The sequence below is a fragment of the Hyla sarda genome, chromosome 1, assembly GCF_029499605.1.
Source record: "Hyla sarda isolate aHylSar1 chromosome 1, aHylSar1.hap1, whole genome shotgun sequence".
NCBI lineage: Eukaryota > Metazoa > Chordata > Amphibia > Anura > Hylidae > Hyla > Hyla sarda.
This window is the reverse complement of record NC_079189.1, coordinates 175,473,245-175,495,738: the sequence shown is the minus strand read 5'-3', so window position 1 is coordinate 175,495,738 and position 22,494 is coordinate 175,473,245. Positions and strand designations below refer to the sequence as shown.

Below are 22,494 nucleotides of genomic sequence, written 5' to 3'. Positions count from 1 at the left end.
AAAAAATGCTTCACTTACACCTACAATGAAAAATGTGGGCCCATGAGTCTACATTCATTTTCTAAAGCAAAACGTGCATACCTTGTATATTTCAATATTTTCCCAGAAAAGCATCTGCTAAACCACACAAAAAGTACCAAGCGCCCAATCTTTTCTTAACGTATCTGTTGGTATATTGCAGTCAAATTCTGTCTATGTGGTAAAATATCAAAGCAGGAACAGTTTTCACTTTTCTTTTGCTTAAACCATAGCTTGCACTGTGTATCATAGTTTAACCATACTCGTAGTAGACCTCTTACACAACACAGTATCTTTGTTCTTTCGGTATGTGTTGTGTAGGTGTTAGCATCGTAAATCTTTGGAGATATATTTAGCATTTGTATGTACAAAAAATATTCCCCAGAGACTTTAAACGTCTATATTACCTCCTATTGAACAGAAATATGAAAATTGTCATTATGTATAACTATAAAATGGTCAAGGTTTCTGTTCACGTAATATAGGTGACATGATGGGTTTCACAATATTGTTTTGTAGAACTGATGGAACATTGACTGCCTGGAGTGTGGTATTTTTCTCTAGTTAAAGGGGTACTCCGCTGTAAATGTCTTATCCCCTATCAAATAGGATAGAGGATAAGATGTTAGATCACAGGGTCCCGCTGCTGGGGACACCCACATTCTCAGCTGCGACACCCTGTCATTCTGTGTAGGGAGCGAGCCCGATGACTGGCGATGCCGGCTGCCACGCCCCCTCCATTCTTGTCTTTAAGAAGCGTGACGCCTATGTACTTGCCGTCATGCCCCCTCCCATAGACATGAATAGAAGGGGCGTGATGTCACAAACGCGGAAGCTGCAAGCTTCCATGTTCCGGACTCCACCACTGCCTGCCCTGAGATCAGGGGGGTGCTCAGTGGCGGGCCCCCCCACGATCTAACATCTTATCCCCTATCCTTTGGATAGGGGATATGATGTTTACAGCGGAGTACCCCTTTAAGTTTGCCAGATTTGATATGTGTTGTCTGAACCTGTGTGACCATATGCCATGTGTATGGTGGCCTTCTTTATTATTCATGTATTTCTACTGTCCAAACCTTTTGTTCTCAGTGTAACTAGCCAATGGCAGGGCTTTCTGGCAGTGCCTCTCACCGTTCAAGAGACATACATGCCGAACATTCATAAGTATAGCCAGCTTTACTTTTCTGTCTTCCCAGATGTTTAAAAAATTAAGCATTATTGTATTCAGCTGAAATGGAAATTAGATTGTAAAGACTTGTAGAAGACAATGAAAAAAAAAAACTACCTCACAAATTGTCTATGTTCTAAGCTTGCTAGACAGTCCAAGCTTGAGTTCAAGTGGCTACTGAGCAGTAGGTTCTGCCACCAAGAGCAACCATATTGGCCGGTGACTCCCCTTGCCCAGCTGTTTAACATCTTACAAGGAAAGATGGCTGATGGTCTCCTACTCCTACACTACAGCAGGGTATATATATATATATATATATATATATATATATTACACTGTAGTAGGGGGATCAGCAAGAGAAGTAGGGGGACCAGCAAAAAGAGGGACAGTGTTTCCCAGATGGTTGTCTCTTTATGTGTGTTTGCTGAAACGAAGCTACTGCCAAGAATCTTATTGCACCCTATTGCCTTGGGCAGTCATTAAAACACTGTTAATTTTTTTTTTTATTAGTTATCTGGGACTAGGCTAATGCTAAAGGTAAATTCAATGTTTATTTAACAGAGCCCCAAAAATACAGAAAGCCTATAGAGTATTAAAGGGGTATTCCGGGCAAAAACATTTTATCCTCTATCCAAAGGATAGGGGATAAGATGTCTGATCGCGGGGGCCCCGCTGCTGAGACCTCCTGCGATCTCCCTGCGCAGGTGCTGAATCTCCAGTTTCGGAAACCTCCGGGACTGGGGACGTGACGTGACGCCACGCCCCCTCCATTCATGTCTATGAGAGGGGGCGTGATGTCCGTCACGCCCCCTCCCATAGACATGAATCGAGGGGGCGTGACGTCACGTCCCCAGTCCCGGAAACCCAGAGGTTTCCAAAACTGGAGATTCAGCACCCGCATAGAATGCGGGTGCTGCAGGGAGATCACAGGGGTCTCAGCAGCGGGGCCCCCGCGATCAGACATCTTATCCTCTATCCTTTGGATAGGAGATAAAATGTTTTTGCCCAAAATGCCCCTTTAAGGAGTATTTGTCATTCATACCAACTCTGTATTGACACAAACGTTGCCTGAACCCCATAGCCATTGTCTCTTAATGAATAGAGATGAAAGGAGTGGGGATGTTATGGTAAACTTTTAAAAACACTAGAATAAATTACATAAAAAATAAAAAAGAATTATGGATTATTAAATGGCCATAGTAAAGTACATACAACTTAATTTGAGATCCTTGAGAAAATAGGGAATGCTGACAACAGAATGGCAAACTAGTTGTCTTTCTGCAGGTCTGTTTCTTCCGTTTCGGGTCCTGGGAGATTACTGATTATCTTGCAATTTTTAGAGAAACAAGTAATAAACTTTGAAATCAGAATGTTATACCAATAAGCCCTTAAGGGGTACTCCGGTGGAAAACATTTTTTTTTAAATCAACTGGTGCCAAAAAGCTAAACAAATTTGCAAATGACTCCTATATACAAATCTTAATCCTTCCAGCAATTAACAGCTGCTGTATGCTCCAGAAGAAGTTGTATAATTATTTTCTCCCTGACCACAGTTCTCTCTGCTGACACATCTGTCCATGTCAGGGACGCTCTGGACAGTTCCTGACATGGACAGAGGTGTCAGCAGAGAGCACTATGGTCAGACAGACAAGAACTATACAACTTCCTCTGTAGCATACAGCAGCTGATAAGTACTGGAAGGATTAAGATTTTTTAATAGAAGTAATTTACTAATCTGTTTAACTTTCTGACACCAGTTGATTAGACAAAATTTGTTTTCCACCGGAGTACCTCTTAAACCAAATTTTGATCTATTACAAAAAATTGGTCTTACTGTTATACACAAGTGGCTTTCGATAGTAATGTAGACCTTGGTATAGAAGGACTTTATTCTGCAAAATGTAGACAATAAATGTACATTTATTTGCTGCAAATATTGGTTCTGCCATGCAAAGTAATGAAAATACTACATGCTTTGCTTTGTGTGGCTTCACCTACATTTGTGGGGTCTTAATATTAATGAGTTTTTTGTCTTGACTGTTGTATTATCCTTAGTCTGGGATGAACAATTATTACTTCCTAGATTGCATATTCTGATTAATCGTACACTTATTCGGAAAGGTTTATCTATTACAATCCCTGGTTATTTCTATAAAAAGTTATTCAAGGGATTAAACAGCATCACTGCTAATTCAATTAGTCAAATGTTGAGTGAATCACCCTTGTTTCATCATGGATGACTACTGCTACCCAGTACTTGTGTATAATTTATAGGATTATCCTTTTAAGTGCTTAGAACTATAACATACAGCCCCTTGCTGTACAAGTCACTGCCGCCATCAATGTATTCTGATGTTACCATATCACTTAATACAAAGGATTAAAGAGAAGACAAATAGGCCCCTCTCCTGGTTCTGCTTTACATCTGTGTCATCTCAGAACAGTAACGCGCCCCCCCCCCCCCCCTTATATCCAGCAATCCAGTGGTGGTAAAAAAGTGCCGGAGGGAAACTGATGGTAGAGCTGAACCCATTTGTTTGAATGGGACAGTTCACAGTTATCTGATGCTTCAATTTGGAACTTGAAACGCTGGACACAACGCATGGTGCTTGCGGTGTACACCCCCCCCCCCCCCCCCCCGAAATAATAGGCACTAGATCCTAAACAACTGATGCCAGATGATACACTTTGCCATCAGTTGTGGACAGTTTTAGACTGGGTTCACTGAGCCGGCTGTGTTACACCACTTGTGTTACTCCCCTGGCTTTACAGTTGTGTAAGCATAATACCATGAACCACTCTGACAACATAACTCCAGGAGTTGCAGACAGAACAACAAACAGAACAGAAGTTATCTAAAACACTGACCAAAATGAGGACCAAATACTGACCAAAATACTAAGTGTGAACCCAGCCTATGTCTCCGATACAAGATTTTTCTCTCTGACTGGAGCCAAATAAACTTGCCGTCTCATAAATTCTATATGGGGTCATGTAGGCACCAATAAGTGGAATTTGTCGGATGGTGGAAAAGTCCTTTTAACATGGCCTAATCAATAATAGGGGAGGACAGTCAGGGTGTTATTGCAGCTGTTCACATGCTGGGGCAGAGCTTGTTGTCTGTTCCTACTCTATCACTGACACTGGCGGCTAAGATAACTTTGCAAAATTCTCAGGCTTCAGATGCACATTTTTGTGTGATCCAATTCTGATCAAATTTAACGATACTTAGTGTTACTGAACGTTGGCGATTGATTTAAATGAATTATTACTGCTGCTATTATATCTGAATTTTGTAAACAGTCTCGGTTAATGATTGACATGGCTCATATTATTGATGAATTACTTCCCCCCCAGAGAAGCTAGTGTACTGCTCTCGACACACTGGCTTCTTCTTTACAGGGGGCTTATACACTATTTCTGCCCAGGAGCACTATGCTGTCTGTGACTGCTTCCATCTAGAGCACTGGTTCAAGGGCAAAATATGCTACATGGTAGCACACAGCGGTACATGAAGACAGTAGCCAAAGACTCTTATTCAAGTAAACACTGTATACAAACTCACTAACAGTCTTACGAGTACCGTAATATTTGTTGTCATCCAAAATCATTAGGTTAGGTTTTATATCATTTCTATGTCTTGTTCTATAAAATCTTGTTTTGTGTATTGTGATAGATATGTAGTGATTAATGATTTTTTACTTTTATTCAAACAAGCGCAAAGCACTGAGGAGGTTGCATGAATATTCACAGGTAGACAGAGGTTAGCCAAAGAGTATTATCGGGTGAATTTTCCATATTGGATGTTTGGATCATTGATTTTCAAGGAAAATGGTTGTAGGTGTATTAAACATGAATATTTAGGCTCTTTAGATTTCCGTACCATTGGAAATACTGGTCATAATTTCACAACTGGAAAAAACAGTGTTATTAGGGCTGTAGATTGAAAGCAGTTGCACATATGCTAAAATATTGCTATATGGTTCTAGCTTACCAATGGCAAGAGCAAATCTGTTTACCTCAGTGTGCTCAACCAGTGGTTGAAGGTTTATTTGGCTTTTGAGCCTCTATGCTCCACTGACATCAGGGACCAACTCCTGATCTGCACAATTTGGGCAACCTGTCTCAGACTTTAGGTGTGTGTGTGGTGATCTTCATATATGTGTGTTTTGTCACCAAGTTATGGACCGTTCAATAGAAAAGTATCACTTGACCTTCCTTCAGCCAAATCCGGTGATAGTCTCCAAGCGTGTGGGTAGAGTAGAATTGCCCAATGTTTGCTTCTGTTGAAATACCCACATCCTGCTTGCTTGGTCATAAACATACATGTTTAGGCAATCTGAATGTACATCTTTGTGGATGTTTCCTGGACACAAGACTAATATAAAATGTCTGTGGTGAGCTGACCTAAAAGCAAGATCATTGGGACACTTTATACAAAGATATAATAGCACAACAAATAAAAATAAATGTGAGACAGATATATAGAACCATAGATTGATCGATATATAGATCCATAGCTTCATTGATCGATATATAGATTGATTGATCGATCGGTAAGTAGATATATATATATATATATATATATAGATAGATAGGTGTTACATAGACAGAAGGAAAATACATAGATAGAAAGATGGCAAATAGATAGATAAGTAGCAAATAGATAGATAGCAGATAGATAGAAAGATACCGTCAAGACCGTAAATGTTGGCACCCAAATTCCAAAAATGGGCTGGACAAAATTATTGGCATCATTAACTTAATATTTGGCTTTACACCCTTTGAAAAAAAAAAACTGAAATCAGTCGCTTCCTATAACCATCAATAAGCTTCTAACACCTCTCAGCCGGAATGTTGGACCACTCTTCCTTTAGCTCTAGGTCTCTCTTATTGGAAGAGCAATTTTAAGATCTCTCCACAGGTGTTCAATGGGATTTAGATCTGGACTCATTGCTAGCCACTTCAGAACTCTCCAGCGCTTTGTTACCATCCATTTCTGGGGGCTTTTTGACATATGTTTGGGGTCATTGTCCTGCTGGAAGACCCAAGATCTTGGACACAAACCCAACTTTCTGACACTGGGTTGTACAGTGCGACCCAAAATCCGTTGGTAATCCTCAGATTTCATGATGCCTTGCACACATTCAAGGCACCCAGTGCCAGAGGCAGCAAAACAACCCCAAAACATAATTGAACCGCCACCATATTTCACTGTAGGTACTGTGTTCTTTTCTTTGTAGGCCTTATTCCGATTTTGGTAAACAGTAGAATGATGTGCTTTACCAAAAATCTCTATCTTGTTCTCATTCATCTATCCACAAGACCTTTTCCCAGAAGGATTTTGGCTTACTCAAGTTCATTTTGGCAAATTGTAGTCTTGCTCTTTTATGTCTCTGTGTCAGCAGTGGGATCCTCCTGGGTCTCCTGCCATAGAGTTTCATTTCATTAAAATGTCGACGGATAGTTTGCGCTGACACTGATGCTCCTTGATCCTGCAGGACAGCTTGAATATCTTTGGAACTTGTTTGGGGCTGATTATCCACCATCTGGACTATCCTGCATTGAAAACTTTCATCAATTGTTCTCTTCCGTCCATGCCCAGGGAGATAAGCTACAGTGCCATGGGTTGCAAACTTCTTGATAATGTTGCGCACTGTGGACAAAGGCAAATCTAGATCTCTGGAGATGGACTTGTAACCTTGAGATTGTTGATATTTTTCTACATGATATTTTGGTTCTCAAGTCCTCAGACAGTTCTCTTCTCCTCTTTCTGTTGTCCATGCTTAGTGTGGCACACACAGGTACACAATGCAAAGACTAAGTGAACTTCTCTCCTTTTTATCTACTTTCAGGTGTAATTTGTCCCAGGCCAGTTTAAAGGAGCATCACATGCTTGAAACAATCTTATTTTTCCACAATTTTGAAAGGGTGCCAATAATTTTGTCCAGCCCATTTTTGAAGTTTGGTGTGACATTATGTCCAATTTTCTTTTTTTCCTCCATTTTTTGGTTTAGTTCCAATACACACAAAGGGAATAAACAAGTGTATAGCAAAACATGTGTTACTGCAATCCTTTTCTCTAAGAAATACTTCATTTTCTAGAAAAATTTCAGGGGTGCCAACCTTTACGGCCATGACTAGATAAATGTCAGATAAATAGATAGATAGTGCACTGCAGGTATCTTTATATTTTAAGCAAATAAAAATCTGTTAAAAAAAACTAAAACTAATTGACAGTAAAAGTCACAAAGATGGCAATGATGACCAGATCCTTGGTGACTATTTTTTATACCATAACCATTCATGTTGGCTTTAAGATCCCATGTTAGCATTAAGCAACCGATCATGTTGAGTCTTTCATTCAAATAAGGCCTCTAAAAATGAGAACTTGAATCTGATTGGTTGCTGTGAGTTATGCCTTTACTTCTCTGTTGCTCTTCTTTAATGTATCTGAAGTCTAGTATACTGCCAGACCTTTTAGGGTAGCATGCACATTGTCAACAGCACCGATTGTTTCCCTCTATTTAGAATTTTTGGTGACCTTAATGTAAGTGTCAGTAAAAGGGGCAAAACTGTATTGGTAGATTTTTATGTAGGAAAAAAAACATGTTTCCCATATATATATATATATATATATATATATATATATATATATGTATATATATATATATATATATATATATATATATATATACATACAGACAAATTAAATTGCTACTATACCATAGCTTCTGTCTGGTGGTAAGTTTCATTTGCCGTGTGTTTATTTCCGGTTCATACTGAATATCTGGAGGATGTTTTGCATTTTTTTTTCTACTGTTTTTTTCTACTGTTTGTCTCAAAACATCCTCTTGATGAATTTCTTTTTCCCACTAGCGTGAAAAGCAGGTTTGAGAAAAAGGTGGCTGTCACATTACTGTATCGTATTACCATTTGTATGTGGAACCAACCAGACTTGATGCTGGTCAAAACAGTTCACATACAGCTTGTTTAGTTGGCCTGGAGGCATGCAGAGAGGAGGATTTTGGTGTGGCCGGACTCTTTTGATGCAGTAGAAAAGCAGTAAAGTCCAATAGCTAGGTATGTGTATCCAAAACATGTTAACAGCTTTAGAATGGAAAGCATTTGTGGCTTAGCATCTGAATGTTAGAATTAAAGAGCTGAGAAAAGCATTATCTTCAGCTTCTTTTTCAGTTTTTTTTCTTCTTTTTTTTTTTTTTCAACTCCGAGAAAACAGCTATGGGTGATGTCAGATCCAGTACTGAAAACATTGAGAGTCCTGGCAGAATGTAATACAGCTGCAGTCCAACATGATGCTGAAATGGGGTTGTGAGAGCATAAAGGCTTTCCGTATTCCCAGGGCGCACAACTGCTTGCGGCCTTGGCTTTGATCTCTTCAAAGGCTGCTGCCTCCTCCTAGATGGGGGAGACTTGGCTGCCGTTCGCTTGCATTGAAAAAAGGCAGAGGTCTCTATTCAGGCAGAAATCAATCACTGTGCAGGAACAATTAAGTGTAATTCAACCATCATGGAACCAGGATGAGATTATGGGTTTGTTACCTGAGTGACTGCGTGGAGATGGGGAGCAGGGGCCTGCTGACACTCCACATTCTGATGGCAATAATAGGCACATGAGTGATGTGGCGGGCGGGGGGAGACACAATGACAAATCATGGTCATGCTGTCCAGCCGAGCAGAAAATGAGGTTACAATTGAGAGATAATACTTGCATATGTAACCGTATTTTAGCAAGCTGGGCAACTTACGGGAATTAATACAATGGGACCCCAAATCAGAAGCATGTAAAAGTAACTGCTATGAGAAATAAAATTGAGCCCCTTTGTGTGGATAATATATATATATATATATATATATATATATATATATACATATTGTCAATTGTTACCATCCATAATATAATATTATTTTACCTAAGTAATAACACATAACAAGTAATAACACATAGCCACATCAGGGTCAACGTTTTTTTTGGAATAAATAATATGCATAAAATGAATATACTTATCTAGAGCACAAAGTCATCCTCAGCTTCTGGCATCATATATAAGAAGAAAAGTTATAAAATGTTTCCTCCTTTTGTCAAGGCTAGGGATTTTTTTTAAATTTTATGTGCTGCTGTCTGACTGCAATGTGATTTCCTTTGCATAAAATGGAAATCCACTCATTTTAGCACTTTTTTTGGCACTTCACAGACATTTTCGAAGAATAAGTAAAAAACCCTATCCCTTGATGTACGTTATATTAATGACATATGTCCTGTCACTGAAATCCCGGTCATGCCTGTCGTAAGATAATATGCAGAGGCTGCGTATCATGTTCTCGGAACCATAAAAATTACAAGTAGGAAATCCTTGCTAACCAATTGTAGCAAAAAAGTGCCAATTTACCCCTTTATCCCTCGAGGGAATGGCCAATTAGGAAAACAGGCTTTAGAAGCTTATTAGGTTGGCAGTGTCTAGTAAAACTCGGAATAGCTTTGTTGTGGCATGTTTGTCTCCAATAAGTAGGTGTGCAGGCCAAAGCATAAACAAGTTTAACAAAGGTGGTCATTAGGCTGGAGCCATGAATAATGTTCTGCACCGTTGTCACGTAAGGCAATGACACATGACAGATATAGGTAGGATGACGGGATGTTACAGTTGTCCATACTTGATGAGAAAAACAATTGATGCGACTTCGGTTTTGTGGTTTTCTCAGTATTTGTCTTTGAAACTGTCTTGAGGTTCAATCCTAGCATGGGCGGTATATATGGCTGTTTTTCTGTAAGACACAAAACAATATTTTTTGGTATAGATGGCAAAAAAAATTATTCTAGCAAACAAGCGCTTCCCCTTGGCTATGTCTTGCAGAATCAAGGCTTCTACGCAGAGGTCAAAGAGCGATAAATAAATGAAAATAAAATGAAATAGCAACAGCAAGAGTATGAAGATGCATCGATGAGGAGTTTAGTACACAGGGCTGCATTTACCTTTTAAGATGTTCAGGCGCAGACATCAGAGGCGTGAGAGCTGCTTTGAGTTACAGATCTTCAAACAATATAAGTCAAAACAAAAAATCAATTCCTCCGGTCCCTGGGAGCAGTTATCTAGAGATAAAAGAGAAAAATAAAGTTATGCTAAAACAGAGAGGAAAAAGGAACCGATATGCCAAGGGTACACGGAGCATGAGCATTGCTGTAGTGCACCTCATATGAGCCAACATCAATGAATTTTTATCGCATCAAAAAAGTTCAAGCTTGCCAACTTGCTTCAGCAAGCCTACAATCTGCTCTAGGGCTGCCCGAAGCTTTGGCTTCAGTAAACTTCTTTTTTCCCCCATCTTTTCTTGTGCACTTCTCATATAGTCGAATAGGAATAGTGAATGCATGAAACTTTACTATACTCAACAAATTCATAACTGGCCATTACAGCATTCTTGGGCCAGTTCCACACAACCGTGCTTTGGTCACTATTTTGCAATAGTATTTGTAAGCCAACTCCGAAAATAGTCTAAAACATGGAGGCGGTACAATTCTTTACATTCCATTATATTGTAGATTTCTTTTCTATTTAGGCTCCACTGCTGCTGTCAGCCAATATACATATACTGATCAAATAATTTAGTATGAGAAATCATAGACTTGTCCTATGTGAACTAAAACTATACTTTTGGGTTGATAATTGTTATCTTGTTATCTATGTAAAATAATTGAATTGCACAAATTGGCCTAGAATTGCTGCCAATCGAGCAAGAGGGTGTTTCGTAGGACATACATGCTACAGAGACAACCAAGATGGCAGATATGGGGACCATAAAACAAGAGACCTAGGTCAGGTTGTACCATCTCATCCTTCTTGTCCATAGATAGAGAGCATGTACATTAGCACATACAAGGGGAAGCATTAACTATAACCAAAAGGAGGGAGTCCACTCATCTTTGTGTCCGTTTCTGATGAAATTATTGGGCGTGTATTGTTATTATTGTTATGCATTGTCCATGTATGTATATACTCCATAAATAGTGTTTGGAAACAAAGCCATTGCTAATTGTTTTGCATGAAACATACATGAATATGAACATAATGCAAGATGAGATATATCAACTCTAAATGTGTCTAGGCAGGTAAAGTTAGAATGGATAATACAATATAGTGTAACATTCTTTGATTCTGGGACCTAAAGATTGTCAGATTATCTACTACAATATTGGAGAAAATAGCTGAGGATAAAATGTTAGCACAGACTATAACAGTATTGCCTATTTATTCAGAAGGTGGTCATTAAATCATTATTTGGTCTCCATACTCAGCCTTCTTTCTTTTAGTTTTGGGAAATTTTTGATTATAATGTATTTTTCGGTTGCAAACAAATGCCAGATGATCAAAAATTCTAGATTAGTGAATGTAGATTACCGGAATTGTACAGTAAATGAATGCTATGTCCATGGAAATATACTCAGAACTTAACAACCACTCTTGATACATTGTTTGTTTGCTATTTAATGCTGTAAATGTTCATTCTGTTGCATGTTCCTCCACCTTTTAAGACCTAAGTGTCCGGCAGACTGAGCGTGCAATGGCAACTGTAAAATGCTGTCGGATTGGAGATTTTTTTTTTTGTGTATCAAAAGTATCTCTACGGCAGAAATGCCTGACCTTTCCCAGGCCTTTGATCATACTGGCAAGCTGCGAGATAATGAACACTGAGTGAAAAAGAAGGAAATTTGGAAAAGCCTCATGTCTTCACACTAATGGGCTGATTTCCACATTCAGATGTGTCACATTAAACAATAACTTAGTCATAGTTTGTAGCACGATCTGTCATCTTACTTTCTTAAGAGGCCCTGAACAAGAGTGAAATAGGTACAATCTACATCATAATATAAGACTAAAGGAGGCAAACACTTGACAGGTTTATCCCCTGTATATTGACAGTACTGAAGAGCATAACCTGCAACACTCTTTGGCACCACAAAAATGTATATGCGTAGATATGGTACTATTTTCAAAGTATAAGTCAGTATGTATAAGGATATAATTGCTTAATACATGCAGGGCCAGGATGCAAGATTTGTTTAAAAAAGGCCACATTACCATTTCTGTATTAGTACAGAGGGACCTATTGGGCATTTTTTTAGAATCTAGGGCCTGGATGTGACAGCATACTACATACCCCCTATATTTAGACCATGTAGTTATATCTGGCTCAAATGAAATATACCTTATATGTATTATAGGATAGGGGATAAGTGTCAGATCACAAAGGGGCCCAACTATTGGGAACCCCGCGATCTTAAGGATGGGGTCCAAAGTCTTTGTTTTGAATAGAGCAGCAAGTCAAACATGCGCAACACCGTTCCATCCCCTTTCTATTGAGCTATCAGAAATGGTGGAGTACAGCATTCCAAACAAAGACTCTGAGCCATTTTCACAAGATCATGGGGGTCCCAGTAGTTGTATCCACCACAAGTGGACACTTATTCCTTATCCTGTGGATAGGGGATTAGTTGGAAACTTGGAATACCCCTTTAAGGAGTCATGAATTGTAGCTTTAATTCTATGCAGTCCAATGAAATTACATAAGTATTTGCTTTTATTTTGGTAGTGGGTAGATTTTTGCAGTTTTTATTGTAAGCGTGGTATTGGGTTTTATAGGCTTAGATTGATTTGCACTAATGGAGATCTGTGAACAGTTTCTGACTAGCTCTTTGGTCTTCATCCACCATTTTTATATCTGAATAAGAAATAACACTTTAAAAGGTACTAAATTTAAAGTGTGTGGTGTATAAAAGTAAAACATAGGCCTTATGCACATGGCACAATAGCGAGAAGGAAGCACAGACTCTCCCTTGCTTCATGATTTTGTCAAAGGTATTCTCCGCTAGAGGCAATATTTTTATGAGTCTATGAGTGCCTACCTGTTGGTTCTACACAGCCATGATACAGCCTTCCATTGTGAAGGATTTCTTAAAAAAAAAAAACTATAAAAGAACATTAGCATGGATATAAATGAACTGGCATTATAGGTTTGAAATCTCAAAAGCAACTGGGAGGGGGTCACAGAGGAGAATGAATGTCCTTGTCTCCAAGCTTTTACACTGTGTGTCAAAGGTGAGGAGACCAGGGCTCTCCCATGGATATAGAACAATGTCCTGTATTTGTAGACGTGGTCAGTAACCAGAGCTTCTTTTCCCATAAGCATGTAACTGCATGTAACTGCTGAATTGGGTCTTTTTGTCCGTCCTTCATGTGAAGAGTAGGTTTGACCTCTTTCTCCAGTAGTTGGACATGCTAAATATAGAGCCATTCATTCCTTTCATGAAATGGAAGCTTCTACATCCTGTGAGGTCACATCTATTTTTCCATGCCTCAGATTCATAGTTAATGGATCTATCAGATCTGTGCAAAGATTTATTGTATATAAGAACAGTATATGGATCTAAATGATATATATATTTTATTGAGTCCGGCGGTGCTGGGAACCATAAACATAGAATCAGTAAATAACTCAAGTAGAAACGGTAACCTGCACTCACCACAAGGCTGCAGACTTCCTGCTCCGACATGGATTCTCCTATGGACCCGGTACAGGTTTGCTAAGGAGTGCTAAGAGGCGACTGCCGACGGTTTCGCACTGTGGCGACGGCCTCCGTTGTCTGAAGCCTTGCGGTGAGTGCGGGTTACCGTTTTGTTTCTACTTGAGTTAGTTACTGATATATCTATATATATATATATATATATATATATATATATGTGTATATATATATATATATATATATATATATATATATATATATAAAACTTTACCTATAACCTGTACTGTGTGCAAGATAGTCATTAAGAGAAAGGAGCTAGGAAGACAATGGTGGCACTAAGTTATAAACAGTACCCAAAGTGGTGACAACCTATGTGTGTAAACTATTAGAACCTCATGTCCCTGTGAAGATGAGAATGCTGTCCAGTAGTTGGAGAGTGCAATTTAAAGCTACATTACACATTTCCTATTAACTCTCATTTTTTAAATGTATTTTTTTTTTTTTTGAGTATGTCTTGGGATTTCTTGGAGTTACATATTCCCATCCAATAACTGTTTGCAAACTGACTCCCTCTGTCAGAAGTATTAACTGTAAGAAGAAGTCCACTGAGGAAAAATCGGATTAATTATGGAGTATGTGGAAGAAGAACAAACATTTTGTTTTGAAGATGCTTATTTCCTTTGTCTTCTTTTAACCAAAGAGACTTTGCAAATCATGTTGTAAGGCCTCTGCTGTGTGTGTTATGCACAAGGGATTGCATATCCAGAGTATTGCCTTGAAAACGGAAGAGACACTTAGGGGAAAACAGATGTGTTAGCAAATCACAAACTGCTTTTACTTAGCTTTGTGCAGCACATCGGAGTGTGAAGATGGGAGCTTGCAGCTATTTTGCCAAAGGACAATGAGCTAGTTCCAGTAATTAATTTTGTTTATACATCAGAAACTTGTGTAGCTGACAGTAGGTCATAGGGCAGGTCCTTCTGGATCATGGCACCTAAAAGCTGGAAGGATTATTTCTTCGCGAAAAGCTCCCAACATTGATCAGCACCCATATTGTCTATTCTGCACAATGATGTGGATGTTCATCTTCCTAGATGGGTTTTTTCTAAGGACAATTGGAATGGATGATGTAGACAAATGCGTCAGTCACAGTTTGCATAATAGTTGAAAGAAAAATGTTGGCTATTAATATACACTGCTCAAAAAAAATAAAGGGAACACTAAGATAACACATCCTAGATTTGAATGAATGAATCATATGAAATACTTTCATCTTTACATAGTTGAATGTGCTGACAACCAAATCACACAAAAATGATCAATGGAAATCAAATTTATCAACCCATGGAGGTCTGGATATGGAGTCACACTCAAAATCAAAGTGGAAAACCACACTACAGGCTGATCCAACTTTGATGTAATGTCCTTAAAACAAGTCAAAATGAGGCTCAGTAGTGTGTGTAGCCTCCATGTGCCCCTATGACCTCCCTACAATGCCTGGGCATGCTCCTGATGAGGTGGCAGGTGGTCTCCTGAGGGATATCCTCCCAGACCTGGACTAAAGCATCCGCCAACTCCTGGACAGTCTGTGGTGCAACATGACGTTGGTGGATGGAGCGAGACATGATGTCCGAGATGTGCTCGATTGGATTCAGGTCTGGGGAACGGGCGGGCTAGTCCATAGCATCATTGCCTTCCTCTTGCAGTAACTGCTGACACACTCCAGCCACATGAGGTGTAGCATTGTCTTGTATTAGGAGGAACTCAGGGCCAACCACACCAGCATATGGTCTCACAAGGGGCCTGAGGATCTCATCTCGGTACTGTGCGGCCCCCCCAAAGAAATGCCACCCCACACCATTACTGACCCACTGCCAAACCGGTCATGCTGGAGGATGTTGCAGGTAGCAGAACGTTCTCCACGGTGTCTCCAGACTCTGTCATGTCTGTCACATGTGCTCAGTGTGAATCTGCTTTCATCTATAAAGAGCACAGGGTGCCAATGGCAAATTTGCCAATCTTGGTGTTCTCTGACAAATACCAAATGTCCTGCCCGGTCAGGCCCTCATGCCACCCTCATGAAGTCTATTTCTGACCGTTTGAGTGGACACATGCACATTTGTGGCCTGCTGGAGGTCATTTTGCAGGGCTCTGGCAATGTTTCTACTGCTCCTCCTAGCATAAAGGCGGAGGTAGCGGTCCTGCTGCTGGGTTGTTGCCCTCCTACGGCCTCCTCCACGTCTCCTGATGTACTGGCCTGTCTCCTGGTAGCGCCTACATGCTCTAGACACTATGCTGACAGACACAGTAAACCTTCTTGCCACAGCTTGCATTGATGTGCCATCCTGGATGAGCAGCACTACCTGAACCACTTGTGTGGGTTGTAGAGTCCGTCTCATGCGACCACTAGAGTGAAAACACTGCCAGCATTCAAAAGTGACCAAAACACCAGCCAGGAAGCATAGAAACTGAGAAGTGGTCTGTGGTCACCACCTGCAGAACCACTCCTTTATTGTGGGGTGTCTTGCTAATTGCCTATAATTTCCATCTGTTGTCTGGTCCATTTGCACAACAGCTTGTGAAATTGATTGTCAATCAGTGTTGTTTCCTGAGTGGACAGTGTGATTTCACCGAAGTGTGATTGACTTGAAGTTATATTGTGTTGTTTAAGTGTTCCCTTTATTTTTTTTGAGCAGTGTACACAGCTGTTGAAATAAAAAAGGTTGGGTTTTTCACCACTGGGACCGAGCTGCAATGTATTTGATCTGAGATATTTAAAGAAACTTTTATATATAATAATAATAATAATATGGCACTTACATACTCTGCTAGAGTACAGTTCTTGCTCATTCTGTATAAGGAATTTATAATGATGAGCTGTGCTCCCCCTGAACCCCCATGAGGACGTATAGCTCTCCTGCCCACAACATGGTTCCCTATGAAAGAACATGTGACATTACATCTTTCTTCCTCCTAAGTAATTTTTCAGGGTCACATGCTCCTCAATTATGTACTATGTTATGGATGGGAGAGTCATCCTGCCTCATCACATGAACAGTGGGGCAGAGCTTTCTTTTTAGTCAAATATGGCAAAAAACCTTATGTAAGTGTCATATTATTATCATATAAACAAGTTCCTTTAAAGTGATGAAGAAGTGGTTGACCCTTTTTCAGCAAGCGATAGATTAGTGACATAGAATAGCTGTTCCCTTATTAACACTATAGAGTCTTATTGTTGAATGTGATGTCTCTTCAGCCTGTCTCTTTATGATAGGCTTCTAGGATGCAAAGAGGAAAACGTATAGCTGCATCTTATAGGATACACAGGAGGTTCTGTACACAGCTGATAGCAGAGGAGAGCAATGTGAGTCAGGGGAGTTTTAAAAGTCTACAGCTGATCATTATATGGACTAACCTACTATATCACTGCACCTCTAGTCTCTTAGTTAGGACAGACATATATATTAATTTGGTACACCGTATGTATGTAAAGCCCCACCATCTTTTAGTTTGCTGGAAGTACACACTTCTTAATAAATCCAGCGGCTCCAGGGCTGTACTTGCTTCTAGTGCTAAAGTATACACCAGCTTGGAGCTGTTGAATTTTTCTGTGACTTTATGTGTCACATGTCAGCTGTAAAGTTGCATGTAAGGAGGGTGAGCTCCATGTACGCCTCCTCCATGCAAAGTCAAGCCCTCTTCCTTGGTGCAAGAGGGGTAAATCCTCATCAGTCACACTTTTTTGGTGATTTTTGAGCAGACATCATAATTTGTGCTAAAAAATGTGCAACTTTTGAGGCTTTGCACACCTGGAATGGCTTAAGAAACCTCCCCCAAAGTGCAAAGCATATTAAATGTGGACTAAATGCTGCAATGCTAGTGTGAAAGTGTGTACACAAGTGTAAAAAATGCATCTATATTTAGTGTAACAGGACAAATAATCAACATGTTATTAGCAAGGAAAGCCATTGTTTACTGTGCTGTATGTGAATGGAAAGCATGAATACTGTCAAGAAACAATATGATTATTATTTTTTGAACTTTAAACCTTTTCTACATGTCGAAGTATCAAAAGGACAGGGTAGGGTCACGCTGGATATTCCTTCAGTGGAAGTCGGCTCATGAATAATAGTGAGATATTATAATTCTTTTGTTATTTAGTGACAAAAAGAGATCTCATTCATGACACACCTACCGCCACTGTGTTCACTATGCAACCGGCAAAAGATATAAGACAAGGCCAAAGCTTAAATTAAAATCCTTAGGTTCTTATCTTCTTCCCACAGGAAAGCAAATCTGTGTTGAAAACCGTAAAATTAAGAGGAGAGCTAGGATGGCATAATTTAGTGAGAATTCATGGTGCTGGATTTTTTTGAGCTTTATGACTGGAGGGATAGGCCAGACATTAATAAGATACAGTAATACAACTTCTTGTGGTCTATGAGAAAAAGACGCTGAGAATGAAAACAAAATTAAAGAATGCTGCTTATGGGTTTTTGCCTTTTATGTGTCTATATTTAGAATTATTATTACTATTCAGATTAACTTGTGTTCTCTCTGACGATGTTATTATTGTTATTATTATTTCTTAAGAATTGTCTTGGTGCAGATATTAATGACATATATACCATCGTTGTCCAATTTTTTGTGGAGCGAATGCTGTGCCCCCCCCCCTCCTTTCGCGAGAACAAAGTGCCATTATCAATTCATTTTCTACCTCTTCACACAGTCTTTTTCAAGTGAATACATGGTTGACCCATTAAAGTCAATGGCCAACTATGTGCCATCCGATAAAAGCTTGTACTGCGGTAGCTCTATTAAAGGCATTATCCAGGATTAAAAAAAAAAAAAAAAAAATGTGTCTCTATTGATGAGACAATATGCTGCAATACCAAAGTCTGTATAACCCCTTTATGTCTTAGGCTATGTTCACACAGCGGGAAATGTGCAGAATCTCAATAGACGGCAATGCATTTTCGAGCTGAATCTGTAGAAACAATGAACCTGTGCTGTGGAAATTCTACTGTGTGCACAGTGCAGCAGAATCCCATTGAAATTAATGGGACTCTGCTGTAGTTGAATTGCCAAGCTCAATTTTTATGACAGATTCCACTCAGAAGTTCCACCGTGTGAACATGGTCTTGCACAGCAATGACTATCTGTATGATCTGTAATGACTAATCTGTATGATAGTAGACCAGCACATTTTATGGACTATTGTCTTTTATATTGAAAAGTCATTTGTAATAGTAATGGTAAAAGATTACAACGGTTGTACCATTGGGCACCAAGATATTGGATTGTTTCTGTTATTACTGCGCAAAAGGTGTGCCCATACAGTCAACCTAATGGCAGATAATCTTTTTGACAGCAGTTTACTCTTTATTAACATGTAAGGATTTGCAGACATTTTAGTATCTTTTTGTAGAGACAGTTGTTTTGCATAGTAGAAATCAACTTAACCTGTTATATAGAATGGATATTTATACTTTATCTTTTTTTTAATTGTTACAGTCAAACAAGGTCCCAGTTGTGCAGCCATCGCATGCAGTGCATCCCCTCACCCCTCTCATTACCTACAGTGATGAGCACTTCGCACCAGGAGTTCACCCTTCACATATTCCTTCAGATGTCGGCTCAAAGCAAGGTATGGATTATTGCTCCGAGTTGATAAAAAAAAACAAAAAAAACAATAATAATAATAAATAAATAAATATATATATTCAATCCGTGAATAAACAAAGATTATGGCTGTATTATAGAGCCAATAATAGGAACAGGACCTACAAATCCTATATTGTCTATGTTAAACAAAAATAATTTATTCCCTGAACCTGTATATGCCCTTTTTGATTTTGTATATACATGGAATCTTGTTCCCAGTTCTCCCCAGCTTTGGCCAGGAATGTCTGGGGAGTTTGCCTAGTCTCAATTCCATGTGGCATAGTGGTAGAATATTTCTTACATTATATAAAAAGTTTTTGCAAATGACAGGTATGCTTTAAATGGCTTCCATTAAACATATTTACTAGAGAAAGCTCCCAGTGTACATTTAATAGATGCTTTCAATAGCTGTCTGTCACCATAGGCTTCCATACCATGCAGTATACATTTTTTACCGGATTCCTCTGTATGGAATAGAGAGCTATTCTGCACTATTCTATACAGAATTATGATGCCATACATATACCTCCCACTGGTGTTGTTAGGCAATATAGGAATATGGATAGATTTGACCTATACACTGGAAGTTTTTCTTGATACATAAGGTTAAAGGGTTACTTCGGCCCTAATACATCTTATCCCCTATCCAAAGGATACGGGATAAGATGTCTGATTGTGAGGGTCCCGCCGCTGGGGACCCCCTGCAATCTGTCATTCAGCACCCACCCTTGCAAGCTCTTAGCAGCGCTGGAGGCGCTGATGACCACGGGGCCGGAGTATGGTGACATCACAACTCTGCCCCTGTGTGACATCACGCCCCACCCCGCCCCCTCAATGCAAGTAAATAGGCCCGGTGGTTATCACGCTGCACACTCGGAGCCCCCAGCGCTGCGGAGCACTCGCAAAGGTGGGTGCTGAATGACAGATTGTGGGGTCCCCAGCGGCAGGACCCCCGCCATCGAACATCTTATCCCCTATCCTTTGGATAGGGGATAAGATGTATTAGCGCCGGAGTACCCCTTTAAGCATAAACTATATAAATTATCAATTTATTTATTTATTTTTATTTTAGTCAAAGACCTTTACCAATAATGCTTAGCAATATAGAACACTGTATTGCTCATGTTATGTGTTTAGAAAACAGCTTGTGCATAGACTCTTTACATTGAACGTTTACCATCATAGCTTTGGGTAAATTTGCTAGAGAGTCAAATTTATTTTACAAAGCAGAACGCCAAAAATCTTTTCTACTGTAAAAAAAATGATGGAAAGCTGTAATCGGAGTGAGGACAGTCATCAATTATGCAAGTAATAACAGAGGGTTAAGTGTGCCGATAATACCATTACCCTTCTTATGTGTGCAGCGAGCTCGAGAACTATGGTGCAGGAAAGCTGGCATCCATTTGGGAATGGGATTAGATGTTTGTGGCAAGGTGTTTAGTCTACTTGTTGTAGGGTTTTCATTCCCAGCACAGTGAAAGAAGATGTGCAATTTCTTATGGGATTTTTTTTCGCATCATTTTTGTTCTACCAAAAGTACTACCAATGCAAAACAGCTTGACCTTGCCGCCCAAAGGCGTCAGCTTGATGAAGAGCTTAGTAGAAGCTGGAGTGACAATCGGGAGCCAAGTGAATCATATCAAGAGTGAGCATTAGAAGCCTTAAAATGATTCATAATTAGTCACTGATCCTCTGTGGTTAAAATGGAGAGGAAAAAATGCAATGCAACCTTTAGGGAATCTAAGTTAATGGACAAGCCCTAATGTAACATACCTAATCTATGCTGTATTTAAGCCTATTTTGGGCAGCTGCTTTTTTTATTTTTTTGAATTTCTTAATTTAAAACTTTCCATTAAGACAAACAGCATTAGAACGGATCTAAGAGTTCAATAAAACAATTTATTTTCTCTCGGATTTTATTTTAATGCTTACCTCCTGTAGGTGCTGGGCCAGGGTATCTCAGCATGTAACTTAAGGGTTAAAATCAAAATTAGAAATTGCCTAAGCACCTTATAAATGTAAATTTCATGGTTATTGCATTATGCATGCTGTTCATGTATATTTTTCCTCATCCATCAGAAAATAGAACAGAACTGGAGGACAGTGACTAATCCATTGAGGGCTGAGAAGGAATTAATGTCCTCCGGGGTAAAATAGCAGCACTTACCACTTCTTTGCACTGAAACCTAACATTATTTGTCGTACATTACATTTTTAGCAAGAAAAAGAAGTATTGATGTGACTGTCCTGTGACTCTGCCTACTGATATATAAGTATACTACCCCTGGCAAATATTATGGAATCAGTGTACTTAGAGGATAGTCAGCCAGCTATTTTACTTTTTGGCAAATACACAAACCACAGATATGACACAAAACAAGGTTTATTTAACATTCTGGCTAAACGAAACATAAAACAAATAATACAAATGAAAAATATATATTTATATATTTTAGTCAATGGAATATAAGTAGAGGGGAAAAAATGGAATAAAAAATGCAGCATATTCTGCAGTTGAAAAAGTGAAGGATATAAAGTTAATAGAGGGTGCATAGAAAACATGACCCCACCAAAAGAGTTGTCAATTGAAACAACAGAAAGGATTATTAAATTTTATTAGGGTGTGGTAGAGTGTGGCTAAAGATATTGGTTGTTCCCAGCTGTATGTATTTGGTACAGGTATCAAAATTTTAAAAGCATTTAGCAGGAGTACATATGGGTGGACAAAAGTGTCTGGATAGAAAGCTCAGAGCAGCTTGTCCAGAAAATAGAAAGTGCAGAACGAAACAAATTAAAAACAAATCGGAACTGTAAGAAATTGACTAAATGATAGTAGAAATTAATATAGAAAAGTCAAACAAAAACCAGCACTAACACCTAAACAGACGTAAAGTAGGCTGAAGAGAAGCAATCATGGGGTGTGGAATATTTGACGAAAGTAACTTTTAGTGATGAATCGCCAAACTGAGTTGAAAAAAGAGATGATGTTAGAACTTTTGTTTGGTGCTGTTCATTCATTTGTTAATTGTCAGGCAGCATTTCCCTCCGGTGCTGTAGAAAAAGCACCAGAGGGAAACTGATTGTAGAACTGATCATTCATTTGAATG

The 22,494-nt window shown here is 39.2% G+C and overlaps 1 protein-coding gene across 3 annotated transcripts in view; it reads left to right on the top strand.

Moving 5' to 3' along the window:
* Positions 1–22,494, top strand: part of LEF1 (lymphoid enhancer binding factor 1) — a 102,456-nt gene that overhangs the window by 31,748 nt on the left and 48,214 nt on the right. For all 3 annotated transcript variants that reach the window (XM_056564387.1, XM_056564402.1, XM_056564394.1), the window contains exon 4: positions 19,238–19,370. In XM_056564387.1, coding sequence (XP_056420362.1) covers positions 19,238–19,370 — 133 coding nt within the window. The remainder of the gene's footprint in view (positions 1–19,237; positions 19,371–22,494) is intronic.